The sequence below is a fragment of the Podarcis gaigeae genome (assembly GCF_964106915.1).
Source record: "Podarcis gaigeae genome assembly, chromosome: 8".
Taxonomy (NCBI): Eukaryota; Metazoa; Chordata; class Lepidosauria; order Squamata; family Lacertidae; genus Podarcis; species Podarcis gaigeae.
In genome coordinates this window covers 71,023,889-71,038,380 of record NC_139684.1, presented here as the reverse complement: position 1 = coordinate 71,038,380, position 14,492 = coordinate 71,023,889, and the positions used below count along the sequence as shown (strand labels likewise).

At 48.3% G+C, this 14,492-nt stretch overlaps 1 protein-coding gene across 1 annotated transcript; it reads left to right on the top strand.

Annotated features, from left to right (window-relative positions):
• Nucleotides 1–5,659: 5,659 nt before the first annotated feature.
• Nucleotides 5,660–14,254, top strand: LOC310850523 (trypsin-like; the record flags this gene model as incomplete). The annotated part of the gene is made up of 5 exons (XM_083752044.1): nt 5,660–5,699; nt 6,688–6,847; nt 10,378–10,631; nt 13,155–13,291; nt 14,093–14,254. The coding sequence occupies 5 exons, from the start codon at nt 5,660–5,662 to the stop codon at nt 14,252–14,254; spliced, it is 753 nt and encodes a 250-aa protein (XP_083608170.1).
• Between the last annotated feature and the right edge of the window lie 238 nt (nt 14,255–14,492).

Below are 14,492 nucleotides of genomic sequence, written 5' to 3'. Positions count from 1 at the left end.
TGTAAATGTTGCCTTTGTAGAGTAGTCTAGTTTCTACACGCTCAGAAACCACTCTCTATCAGCCATCCAGACAAACAAGAGGCATTATCAGAGTTCAAGGACATATTCCAGTCAGGCAAGAACACTCAGGGTGGGAAGCAGAGCCAGTGGCCTGAGGAGAAAGGGCCTGAAGGGTGGCCTGAGCGCCAGATAAAGAGGCTCGAGGGCATAGCTGTCAACTTTCAGATTTGAAAATAAGGGATCAGCAGCCTCGAAAATAAGAGATCAGCAGCCTCACCTGTTCTGGGGAGCCTCAAAAATAAGGGATCAGCAGCCTCACCTGTCCCGGGGACAGTCTACGGGATATCTAACAATCCGGGATAGCAGTGGGAAGCAGCAGGAAACGGCGCTGGAATAAGGAAAGTTCCCGCAAAAAAAAGGGAAGGTTGACAGGTATGCTCAAGGGGTGGATGTGGCCCCCAGGTCTGAGGTGTCCCACCCCTAACTTAAATAAGCAGACAAAAAAGGGGGAGCATGCACAATCACCCCCTGTCCTCAGCACTCTCCACATTTTCAAGGGCAACCATGTGCAGCAGGGGAAATCTGTCCTTATGGAGGCTCCTGTGTCCTGTGTGTTTTGGAACATCATCATCATCATCATCATTATTATTATTATTATTATTATTATTATTATTATTATCTATTTGTATCCCACCCATCTGATTGGATTGCCCCCACCACTCTGGGCAGCTTCCAACAGAATATAAAAAACACAGGATACACCAGACGTTAAAAGCTTCCTGATACAGGCTGCCTTCAGATGTCTAAGGAAAGCCATATAAATGGTTTTCTGCTTGACATGTGATGGGAGGGCATTCCACAGGGTGGGCGCCACTACCAAGAAGGCCCTCTGCCTGGTTCTCTGAAACATCACTTCCCGCAGTGAGGAAACCGCCAGAAGGCCCTTGGAGCTGGACCTCAATGTCTGAGCTGAATGATGGGAGTGGAGACACTCCTTCAGGTATCCAGGGCCGAGGCCATTTAGGGCTTTAAAGATCAACACCAACACTTTTGTGCTCAGAACCGTTTCCTCCCTGGCCCCGTGGGCCCTGGAATCTTGCACCGCTCAGAGGTTGGGGAGGTGTTCAACAATATCTTGTCATTGTGCTTCTTCTACAGCACAGTAAATCATAAAACATGCATTAATGATCCCCTGAAACAATGCCCCGGGTTGGAACACCCTGAATGACAACCTGGAAGTGTGAGATCACCCATAGTCGTGGGTGACCAACCACTCCTCTCCTCACAAGAAGGAGAAGGGAGTGACTGGGACAATTGTTCCATGCATAAAGAAACTGCCACACAGTGTCCCAACACCAAGGAATTTGAACTTTAGCACCCAAACCATGAGTTTACACAAGCTCCAGGGCGAATCCAAAGTGGATGAGCCCCACAATTATTTATCACATTAAGATCAGCCTTCACAGACCTGGTGTGCTCCAGTTCCCATTAGCCCCAACTAGCACGCCTACAAAAGATGAGCTTGGAAATGTGTGGCTGCTGGTCCTGAGGCAGTATTGTTTTATTTATAACAATGCATGCAGAGAACAATGTAAGCAGAGACTCCTCCGGCAGGCAGCAAACACTCCTAGGTGGAATCTAGGTAAAGGTAAAGGGGCCCCTGACCATAGGTCCAGTCGTGACCGACTCTGGGATTGTGGCGCTCATCTTGCTTTATTGGCCGAGGGAGCCGACGTACAGCTTCTGGGTCATGTGGCCAGCATGACTAAGCCACTTCTGGTGAACCAGAGCAGCACATGGAAACGCCGTTTACCTTCCCGCCAGAGCGGTACCTATTTATCTACTTGCACTTTGACGTGCTTTTGAACTGCTAGGTTGGCAGGAGCAGGGACCGAGCAACAGGAGATCACCCTGTCATGGGGATTCGAACTGCCGACCTTCTGATCGGCAAGTCCTAGACTCTGTGGTTAAACCCTAGGTGGAATCTACACATATATAAAAAAACGCTGTGAAAATGCTTTATAAAAAAAAGTTTTGAAAAATATATTGAATCTGCCATAGCTCTCTTTCACCATCCAGTGTCACATTTGTATACTGCACCTTACAACACGCTTAAAACATTTTATTTGCAGCAGTACAGTTGAGTCCCTAAGCTGGATCAGATTCCTGGGATCTCAAAGAGCTTCCTCTTCAGTCAACTCTCAGCTCGCAACTCTCTGCAGGAGAGTGTGTGCTCCTTTCCAACACTAACATCAGTTCATTAAATTAACATTAAATGTTCAGTAAATCCCTGGCTATTCATCACCTGGCCATTGATAGTACTCAAGATATTAAAATGTAACAAGATCTCCTGATCTTTCCCTATAATGGGCATGGGGAACCTCTGGCCCACAGGACAAATGAGGACCACAAGACCATTTACCCCGCCACACCCACCTGTCACTCACCTGGTGCCATCTGATGTCAACGGTGTGTCTAGTGAAGCCACAGAGGCAAAGGAACCACTGGGAACCTTAGAGTGTGCACTGCGCAAATTTATGATGGAATGTCAGGGCTATGTGATGTCACATGATGCCATGTGACTGACCCCATCCTACGTGTTTGGTAATCTCTGAGGGCCAAGTTGCACATACCTGCTTGCATTGCCCATACCTGCTTGCCAGCCTTTTTAAAACAACTAAGCAGACTGTATTAGAACGCAAAGAGAAATTAAACCATTATTAAGCACATTGATGCAAACAATCCTCCATCCTTTTGCCACTCCCTTCCTTCCTCACCCTCTGTAGCCTCACGCCCACTGCTGGAATTTATTTAAATAAATAATGCGGTTTAGATTGTAAGATCCTCAAGGCAGGGACCTCGTCTTTCTTTGCCTCTGTAAAATGCCACAAACACAGTAATTATTTGAATCCTGGCACCAGCAGGCTTGGGCAGCGCAGCAAGAGCCAAGCAGAGCCCTCTGTTTACACCTGCGCTCCTTTAAATAAGCGGCTGAGTCTGAGAGTTGCCAATTTAGTTACCCTCAATGTCTCCTGAATAGCACGGGGAGATTCAGAAGGGCAAATCCCAGCTGCCTGGGGCTGATGCAGAGCATTTCTGTTGCCACTGCTCACAGACCTGTTTGCCCTCCACAACCCTGGCACTGATTATTTATACAAGGGGGTAGGGGACATTTTTCAGCCTGAGGTCCACCATTTCCCTCTGGGGAACCTCCCAGGGGCCACATTCCAGTAGCAGGCAGGGTCAGAGGCAAGTGTGGGCATGGAGCAATGGATTTAAATTTTACCAAAGATCCGGATGTTCCTTTCTACACATGCACATCCCTCTCTACCCTCCATCCAGGCAAGCATGAGTGATTATCGCAGTTTCAGGTTGCATTCTGCTTTGTTAAATGAGCAAAGTCAGTGGAAGGTGTGTTCTGGGGGGGGGGGGTGCAGCTTGGGAGGGCCACTTTTGACCCCCATTGAGCCTGAGGTCTCCCACCCCTGATACATACACACAACACTTGGTGCAGCCCTATTGGACATGTCCGTGTGAATCCCATCTTCAATCTGCTTCGTTGTTCTCCATCACTTGGAATGCCATTGCTCAGAGTTGCCACCTGATCGGACGATAAAATAGCCAGACTCGCTCTTCTGCATTTAACTGCCGTGCAATTTGAGGAGACCAGGAATGGAAGCTTCCAACCTTAATTTTCGTTGTGGGGTGTTGCCTGCCACTCCATCCCTTGTCCCTGGTTCTCCCCAACATGCTTGGCAATTATTGGTTGTGCTCAACGTGAGGAAGAAGCAAATCAGCTGCTGCATTTCCTCAACCAGTGCATGTTTGCAGAATGAGATCAGTGGCATAATCCCACTTTGTGAGTTTGGCCAAGCAGCAGTGACACCCCAAATAAAAATGAGTCACTGTGCAGAATTTTCGAAACGAGCACAAGAGTTTTAATGATGGAGGGGGAGGTATCTCAGAGGTTCCACCAGCTGCTTGATGCCCTTGACCTGCACAGCTAGTTAAAAATCTAAGGAGTGTGTAGTTATGGAAGGAGGGACAGGTTGGGCTTCCAAACAGTGGAATGGGCATTGGGCAGTGAAAGGGGTGGGGAGGAAAGTGAAGCTCTGCTCTGAATGGTTGCTTCTCTAACCCATTGCATGAGATCAACCCAAGAGAACCTCTCTCCCCATCATCTGTTACCTGTGGATTCTGCTTCTAACCATCACAGCCTCCCTCAAAGCAAAATCCCAAATTGGGACCTCAGGTGACTTGACGGGTTTACATCTTCTTTGGGCTGCTGTTTCAGGGTGGTGGTGGGCATTTTGAGTGGCATGCTGGATCATGGCTGGGTGATCATGATTATGGGTGTGGTATTCAACTAAGTTTTGTAAAGTGTAGACCCATTGAAATGAATGAAGCTAGGTCCCTTAATTTCAGTAATGGAACTATTCCGAGCAAAACCTAGTTGAATACCACCTTTTGAAGTTCATGGGGGCCCATAACAAATGTGCATTTGCCTGAGGGAAGCCTTCAAACCTCTTGGTTCTTAGGCAGGAGTGGGGTGACGAGAGAGTGAGGGGATGGGTGGACCTTATCAAGCTATGTTTCTCTCCTTCCATTCTCCTTTTCCGGCCACTCCATTCCGTTCCCCCTCCCCAACTGTTAGTCAGCAGCCTGTGCCCACTGAGCATGCTCAGTCCTCACTAGGATTTCTTTAGTGTCTACCCTCTTAGATTTCTTCCTCCTAAAGTTTTTTGTTGTACTTCTGCAAAACTGGAGGTGCCCCCCCCAACCTACTAATCTCTTCTTCTGTGGGTGGTGGGTGGGGGTGGGTGGGCACTGGTCATGCTTGTTGGGGCTGATGGGAGTTGTAGTTCAGCAACATCTGGAGGGCCAAAGATTCCCCACAACCAGGGTACATTAAAAAATGGCACTCACAGCCTGAACATTGGAAACAGGAGGAGTGCTATTCGTTGTGTGTGTGTATCGTTGAACGAATAACAATATATGAAGGACTGCTTATGGCATTCAATATATGAAGGACTGCTTATGACATTCAAGACATTCAATACAGGATCGCAAAACAGCTGTCTTATTACAAAAGAATTTCAGAAATAGACTTGAAAGAGAAGTTGCTGAATTACAACTTATTACTAAACTGAAAACTATGGAGAGACCTGGTCTGAATAGAGTTATTGGATTCTTGTCTCATTACATATGCTAAAGCTATTTTTGGTCATCTGCATAGTATTCCTTGCTTTTTCCTGTAGTCATTAACAGTCATCAACAGGTTTACCATACCGATTGAGTCAATCACCCATCTCCCACTACCCTTCTGAGAAAAACCCCACCCCACCCCACCCTCCCACTATGTAAAAGGGTCTGGTGACTTCTGTTTCAATGTATCTGAAGAAGTGTGCATGCACACAAAAGTTTATACCCAGAACAAACTTACGGTAGTTGGTCTCTAAGGTGTTACTGATGTGCAGCAGCAAAAATGGATGACCAGAGGTCAGGAGGAGGAGGGCATCTAGAGGGCACTACATTGGCCACCCCTTTTGTACAGCCTTGTTCCCAAGCTGGCAATGACAGTTCTCCTTCAATCCTTCAGAAAATTTCCAGCGTCTGTTGACCCAACAGCCTACTCTTGCTGCCTGTCCTGATGACAGGCATGGAGCTTCTAGCAATGGCTGGACTTCTGGTCACAGCAGGTGAGATCATGCATATAAGAGCAGATATGCTTGTTTATTTATTTTTGAAAACTATATACAGCTTTACTTCCAAAAGGAATTCAAGATAGGCAATACATGCTTCTCGGCTTGTGCATTCAGAGAGTGCAGGTGAACAGGAAGGGGGAGCAAAGAGCAGACTGGCTATACCTTAGTGGTAGAGCATCAGCTTTGCAATCAGAGGGTCCCAAGTTCAATCCCCAGCATCTTCAGGTGGCATTGGGAGAGAACTTGGTTGGAAATCTTGGAGAACTGCTGTCAGTTAGTGTAGAGATGAGCTAGACAGACCAATGGTCTGTATAAGACAGCTCCCTGTGTCTCTACTCCTTTGGGGATGAGCCATAGCTCAACAGCAGAACATCTGCTTTGCATGCAGAAGGTCCCAGATTCATTCCCAAGCATACAGCAGCTTCCTGTGGTCTTAAGCAACAGGGCCTAGGGGCCTCTAAAGATGGGCAATGCCTGTTCTCTTCCTGGAGAGTTGCTCTTAGCAAGTGCCCAACAATGCCAAGCCACTGGTGCCGACCTGGACAAATGAGTACCATTTTTGATCAGTATCGCTGGTGGCTGGTGCCCTTTGGGACTGGCGGGACAGAAGGCAGGAAGACCAACAGTGGGTGGTGCCAGAGCCAATGACAAACAGAGCCAACTAATTCTAGTTTTGACTCCATCTTCCCCCTGCTGAGTTATACAGGGCAACACTGAAATGGAGGGGGCGAGGGAGGCAAGCCAGGCAGTGCTAGCCCCTGGATCTGGCGCAAATAAGAAGACAGGCAGGCAGGGCTGGCTGAGGTTAGTGGAGCAGTGTTGGCGTTTGCCCTCATCAGTATTCTCCACTCAGCTGGGAGGGTGGATGGGTGTGTAGATGTGACCATGCCTTGCTGCAGCAGAGCTAGAAGAACATTATTTGCTTTCCTCCATTTCCAGCCCTTTGCTGTGACATCCCTGTCCATTTATTTTTTCATTATAGTGGCTGCACAGAACGGACCCGGCTTGCTCAGGGGTTTCCACTGCAACAAAAACTCCCAGCCCTGGACAGCAGCACTGTTTGATGGCTGGGAGTTCCACTGCACAGGGACTCTGATTAACAGCCAGTGGCTGGTCACCGCTGCTCAGTGCTTCACAAATCGGTATGTGTGACTGGGAGGCAGGGGCTGCATTTGTTGCGAAGGACAAGCTGGAGGCCTGTTATTGTGGAACTATGGCTCTGTCTGCTCTATACACTCAAAGCTGCATCTTATCACATTGCACCATCATAGCCAGGGCTGAACCAGGACGTTTTGCTGCCTGAAGCAAAACAGAAAACAGCCTTCTCCTCCTCCACCACTGCCACCATGTTCCCCTGCCACTGCCACTAATGACAATGACTCCTCCACTCTGTCGCCACTGCCTCCACCACCTGAGGTGGCCCAAGGAAGCCCCAGTATGCTGAAGGTGGCAAGGGAGAAAAAAGAAGGCTGAAAAGGAGGCCAGTTGGTGGGTGGGCAAAGGTGGAAGAAGAGGCAGGGATGGATTGTCGCTAGTGGTCGAGAAGGAGGAGGAGTCAGTGGCAGCAGGTGACAAGCACAGGAGGCAGTGAGCAACATGGTCCTCATGGGCCCGGATCTGCCATCCTTCTCAGCTGTCCCAATCCTGCTGCCTGAGGTGGCTGCCTCACCCAGCATCATGGGCTGGACAGCCCTGGTTATAGCTCCCTCCAAAGAAACTGGGCAACTGTTCACCCACTCTGAGAATTGCAGCTCTCTTGGGGGAATAGGGGCCTCTGGGCTAAACCACAGAGCCTAGGACTTGCCGATCGGAAGGTCGGCAGTTCGAATCCCCGCGATGGGGGTGAGCTCCCGGTGCTCGGTCCCTGCTCCTGCCAACCTAGCAGTTTGAAAGCACATCAAAGTACAAGTAGATAAATAGGTAACGCTCCGGCGGGAAGGTAAACGGTGTTTCCATGTGCTGCTCTGGTTTGCCAGAAGTGGCTTAGTCATGCTGCCCAGATGACCTGTACGCCGGCTTCCTCGGCCAATAAAGCGAGATTAGCGCCACAACCCCAGAGTCATCCTTTACTGGACCTAATGGTCAGGGGTCCCTTTACCCTTTACCTTTACCAGCTCTCAGCATCATCAAGGAACGAGGCTTCCCAGGATTCTTTTGGGGGAAGCAATGGCTGTTTCAAGCTGTACCACTGAGCTTCAAATGTATAGTGCAGATGGGGCCGTCAGTAAAGAAGGGGACCTTGGCAGGTCCTGGTCCCGAGAATTAAGGAGAGCTCAAGAAATTCTGCTTTTCAGAGATTCAGAACTGCCCTAGTTGAGAGAGGGAAGGGTAGATATTGAGGGGGGGAGGACCTCAGTTATGGGGGCCAAATGCAGCTCTTCAGACCTCTCTGCCCAACTCTTGGGCATCTCCCTAGGCCACACCCCCTCTGCCAAGGCCAAACCCCTCACCGGCCCTGCTCCACACCCTCCTTGCATGCCTCTGCCTGGCTGGAATGTGTCCTTGAACTGTGATGTTGCCTCTTGCTTGTCTGGATGCAGGATGGGGAGGGGAGTGCATCTATTGGCTTTTGTGTGGCTGGAATGCAATCAAGTCTACGAAGGTTAGACCCAGGGCTTTTTACCCAGCCAACGTTGTTGAGCTTTTTTGAGAAGAACTCACCCTGGAGAGTAAATGACACTCTTGGGGATCCCCATTTGTGCCTTTCAGAGGTGAGGTGTTTGCCAGTCTTCAGTGGGTTTGCATTGGTGGCTGCTCTTGATAGAACCTTGTTTCCCCCTGAATACCCCAGGCATTGAGTCAGTCTTGGGATGCCCAGTAAAGAGTCACACCATCGGCCCACCTAGTTCACTATTGTCTACACTGACTGGCAGCAGCTCTCCAGGGTTCCAGCAGCAAATTTCTCCCATCCCTACCTGGAGATGCTGTGGATTGAACCTGGGACCATCTGCATGCAAAGCCTATGCTCTTCCATTGAGCTCTGGCCCTCCCCTTGTGCATCACTATGCTACAAAAAAGCTTCGCCTGCTCAATGCCTTTATGTCAGACTGCTGTTCAAAGGTGTGCAGGAGCAGGATGGGGAGCAAATTGGGCCACCCTGCTGCAGAATGCCCTTTGAAGTGCCATGAAGCCCTTTGGGGGAAATTTTTATTGGCGTGCCAAGAAGTTGTTTGCCTTGACTTGTCATTAATCACAAACAACTTGGGAGATTCCAGCTCACTGTCCTCTGGCTCAATTTAGCTCTTACACAATTTTCCAATGGCAAACAGCCACGTTCTTCCCATGTCAGCTTTCCCCCAAAGTTGTGCTCTCCAGATGTTTTTGGAGTACAACTCCCACCAACCCCTGACCATTGGCCATGATGATTGGGGCTATGGATGTAAAAAGGCATAATTGTTAATTCTTCCCTGTATTAGTCCTGTTTCTGTTTAAGGCAGTTTGTCTGTTATTCAGCTTGCTGTCCACAGTGGCAAAACTATGTAACTTGTGCAATTTATTACGTAAATCGCATTGCCATTTTGTATTATTCCGGCCCCATTCATTTCAGTGCCAATGAGGTACAATGCAAATGGGAAGTGGGGTGTGTGTAATCAATTAAATAATTGTTTGTGGGCTCAAAGCAACAGCAAAAATGAATATTGGCAATTCCCCCTCCCATTTCCGTTTTCGTCAGAATCCTCCGACATCCCTATCTGGGGTTGATGGAAGTTGTAGCCCAACAACATATGGAGGGGACCAGCTTGGAGAAGACTGCCAAAGGCGAAATCCAGAGTGGCCACTTGGATGACCTTAGAAGGGGATCAGACCACTTTGTGGCATGTTTAGAGGCAGACTTTAATCCTGGGGAAAGGAATAGATATATCTGAACCAAATGTAGCAAGGGCAGCCTTGTGCTCTAAAACAAGGGTGGGGAGTAATTTTCGGCCTGAGGTCCACATTCCTTTCTGGGCAATCATCCGAGGGCCATATGTCAGTGGTGGGTGAGACCCAAGAGCAGCACAGTCATTGGGTGGGGTGAGGCTGCCACCACCTCCACCAGCAATGGAGAAGTGCCAGAATCAGCACTGATTTCAGGAGACACCTTGGCAATTTCTGGTGAGATCTTGGCCGAAATCGCCCAATATATTGTGGGGTGTGCAAGGTATCTCGTGTGATATTTTCCGAGATCTCTCCCTGGAATCCCTGGAATCTTGCCCGAAATTGGCACCAGTGCCTGTGCTGCTTCTCTGCTAATGGTGGAGGTGGCATAATGTACAGTGAAGATGGAAGCAGGAGCAGGCATGGTACTTTGGTGGTGGTGGCAGCAGTGGCAGCAGCAGGGCAGGACTTCCTGTTTCGCCAAGCAGTGCCAGGGTATGTGCTGGCCCTGGTGAGACAAGAAGCAAAAGTGGTCAGAAAAATGGAATTTTTATATATACTGACACTGAAGACAAACTGTCCTTCATCCAGGCAAGCCAAAAGCATTATCAGCATCCAGGACTGCCAAAGCACTCAAGAGGGTACAAAGCAGGGCTGGTGAGGGGGAGTGGCCTGGGAAGATGGGCGTGGCTGGAGAGAGGGTGTGGTCTAGGGAGACTCCCAAGGGCCAGAGAGAAAGAGACCTGAAGGGCCATACCTGCTCCAATGCCTTTGGGTGCCTCTTTGTCCTTTACACCTGCTCCTTGTACCACAGTTTCTTCTATGTGGCTCTTGGAGAAAACAGCCTACGGAGCTTTGAAGGGACAGAGCAGCTGAAGATCGGAATCAAGGCAATCCGCCACCCCTTTTACAACAGCTTCAACAAGGATAACGACATCATGTTGGTCAAACTCCTGACCCCCATCAGGTTGACTGACAGCGTCCGGCCACTTGCCTTGCCCAGCAGCTGTGTTGATCCTGGCAGCTACTGTGTCGTCGCTGGATGGGGCACCCCCATTCTGCAGAAAGGTAGTGGGGGTGGGGAGCTGGAAGGAACCTAGGATGTGAACAGGGATGGGGGAGAACTCTGACTCAATTTGCTTTTAAAGGCAGACCTACCTGATTCAGATTTTCTGAAAGTACAGAAACCAAAACGTGGCCGTCTTTCACAATTCGCAATTCTCTGAATTTTGCAATACAGTTCTTCAGCCAAGTAAATGGGTGCAAAAATGTGTATATTAGTCTGCAGGAAAATGCTGATATTAGTGGAAATAGCACACAAAAATGCATTGCATAATGACAATTCATTTTGCAAAAATGTGTACATTTGGCAAAATTGCATACAAAATGTGCTCATTAGGGGGAAATGTGTACTAAAGTTGGGGTGGGATTGAATCCCTGTTACTGATGAAGTGGGAGAAGCCTCTATCACTGCACTTTCTTATCTTCCAAGTCCCACTGTTCACCCTTTCCCTGGTGCACTATGCGGCAGAATTTTTTATTTGAAAACTTAGTGAGCAACAGAAAGAGAAAAAGTCAAATAAAATTAAAGAAGAAAGAGAGATGCTGCTGCTGCTGCTGAATATACAAATAATACTAGACCATGATCAGTTCACATTGTGGACACAGTGACCATCAGCACCGTATTTTTCACTCTATAAGACGCACCCGACCATAAGACACACCTAGTTTTTAGAGGTGGAAAACAAGAAACAAGAAAGCAACGCAAAGCCTCTTGAGCGAAGAGGCAGGAGTGCTCCCGCTGCGCTCAAGAGGCTTTGCGTGGCTATCCCTGAAGCCAGAAGAGCAAGAGGGATCAGTGCGCAAGGATCCCTCTCACTGTTCTGGCTTCTGGGATAGCTGCGCAGCCTTCATTCACTCCATAAGACACACACACTTCCCCTTACTTTTTAGGAGGGGAAAAGTGCGTCTTATAGAGCGAAAAATACGGTATATGTATCTTAAATTAAACACAATTTAATATAAGCCCTCCAGATGTCCTGATAGGTAGCCACACAACACTGATGCCCATGGCTTTTTTTCAGAGGGAACTTGCCAAAACTCGGTTTTGGCACCTCTCAGGTGGGTTCCGGAACCTCTCAAGTGAGTTCTGGCACCTCTCAGATGGGTGCCATTGCAATTATAAGAGAAAGAGGGAGGCGTTCATGGTGAGTTCCGGCACCTCTTTTTCTAGAAAAACAGCACTGCTGATGCCTGTATGCAATATGGTCACATGCAGCCAGGACAGTGAGGGTGCTCAGGCCGTTGTGCAATAGACAGTGGGTATGTATCATTCCAGGTTTCAAATGTAACTTTATTAGTCACCATAAGGGCTCACGAAAACCCCACTTGTTGTACTACTATTAATCCCCATACTACAGGGATACAGTTTGAAAGTACATGAACACCCGCAAATATCGAGGATTTTGCCAATACTAAATTGATGTGACTAACAACTTCAGACCAAAAGGAATATATATCACTGTACAAACCCACTCCATATGCATCAAATAGACATTCCCAGCTTTACACCTCCTACATTAAACAGTGCCCTCTTATACTTGAAATATTCATTCTTGCTGCAACAATCTCAATTTTCAGGTCCAAGGAAATATTTCGTACAGATCCTACAGCAATTTCCCATTGTTTAGGCTGTATAATGTCTTATAATTCCCTGTTCCTCACTTCTCTAAGATCCTCAACTTCTACCTCACCAAAATCCATTAAGCATCTACAAACAGCAGTTATAGGTTAGGTTTTCTGTAAGGATTAACATCCTAACACTCCCTAGCTGGCTGAGAAAGAGGGTGCAGGAGTCTGACATTGGGCCCGGAGCAGAAGGTCATGAAAATGGGCAGTAGTGACAGTGACTGAAGGCATTTAGCTTGAGGTCTACAGATGTCAGAGAATTCAAATGGAAATGGGAGCAGAAATGGCCAATGTTTTTCTGAGTCATCCCACATTCAGCCCAAAACTCAATCCAGCAAATACAATTGGTATTTGCTGCTGTAGTTGGTTTCAGTCCACAAATGACACACAATTGATTACTTCCCCCTCACATTTGCATTGTGTTTCCTTTGCATTGAATTGAATGGTGTGGAATTCCGTGATAAATACATGATTAATTATGGATTGTCTGCTAGTCCTGCTCAGAGGAGACCCACTGAATTTAAGGGATATGACGAAGGACTATTGATTTCAAGGAGTCTACTCTGAGTGAAACTTAGTTGGATTCGCGCCTGTGTAGTTTATTCCATGAAATTCTGCTGCAGTGAACACTGAGACGAATAAAAAAAAAAATGTTGGAAGCCGCATTGCAGTGGAATGGAAACAGCACTGCATGCGACTAGGCATAGGTTTGGAGTGGGAAATGATGCCTTCTTACACCTAGGAACCGGCCACAAACTCTGTGTGAATCAGCCCCATGAGAAAAGGCGATGGTGTGTTGGCGGGGGTGGGGAATCCAGCAAATAATTAGAGAGTGAGCTTTTCCTGCAGCATGTTACATACCTACTTCATCCATTCCTCTCTCCCTTACCCTTGCCCCATTAGAGTACCCACCAGACATCCTCTACTGTGGAAATATCACCACCCTGACTGACCAGGAATGTTTGGCTGCCTATCCTGCTGTCCACTTGGGCCACATGCTATGTGCCACTGTCAAGATGGGTGGATCTGATTCCTGCCAGGTGAGCATGGCCATTCCTACCACCCTCTCCCAGCCATAAAACACCACTGTCACCCCAATGCCTGTGTCTCCTGATTTATTCCTAGAGTCTTTGATACTTACTTGCCCATGGCTGACGACAGGAAGCCTGGGGCCTAGGGCTGTTTACAAAGATTTCTTCTGACAAAGAATCCTGGAAACTGTAGTTTCCCCCTCAAAAACCAACCGTTTCCAGCAATCTTAACAAACTACAGTTCCCAGGATTTCCCAGGATCGTGGGTGATGAGATTAAGATTCGGCCTCCACCCCTGAAATGAGAGGCGAGGCGTACCTTTAGTTGCTGTAGGTCCCAGGCTTTATATCCCAGTACTGGCACCTTAAGGGGACACGGGTGGCGCTGTGGGTTAAACCTCAGAGCCTAGGACTTGCCGATCAGAAGGTTGGCAGTTCGAATCCCCGCTACGGGGTGAGGTCCCGTTGCTCAGTCCCTGCTCCTGCCAACCTAGCAGTTCGAAAGCATGCCAGTGCAAGTAGATAAATAGGTACTGCTCCAGCATTTCCGTGCGCTGCTCTGGTTAGCCAGAAACGGCTTAGTTATGCTGGCCACATGACCCGGAAGCTGTACCACATGACCCGGAAGCTATGCTGGCCACATGACCCGGAAGCTGCTCCCTTGGCCAATAAAGCGAGGTGAGCGCCACAACCCCAGAGTCGGCCACGACTGGACCTGATGGTCAGGGGTCCCTTTACCTTTACCTTACTGGCACCTTGAATTGATGGATTTTTTTGACTCCATAACAACATTTCTTCTTTGCCTCTGCAGGGAGACCCTGGCTCACCTCTCGTGTGTGATAACACACTGCAAGGCATCACATCCTGGGGCTTTGAAAAATGCTCTCAGGTAGAAAGCCCCAGCGTCTTTGTCAAGGTCTGCAACTACATTCATTGGCTGCAGGAGACAATGGCTTTGGCTCAACATCTCTGAGGAATACAACCTAGTATCCCTTCCTGTCCTCAGTTTGCAAAATAAAGCTCTTGAAAGAAGTCTTGGGTATTGTCTCTTGGCCTTTTGTGTCCTTCCAGAAGTTGGTTGTACCAGTGGCACCCCTGCTATAAAGCGGTGGAGGCTGCTTCATTAGGGTGAGAGGGACACCACATCACTGACCTCAGGTTGCCCTCAGCCAGCTACCATCTGCTTGCCCTTTTACTTACTTCCATTCCAG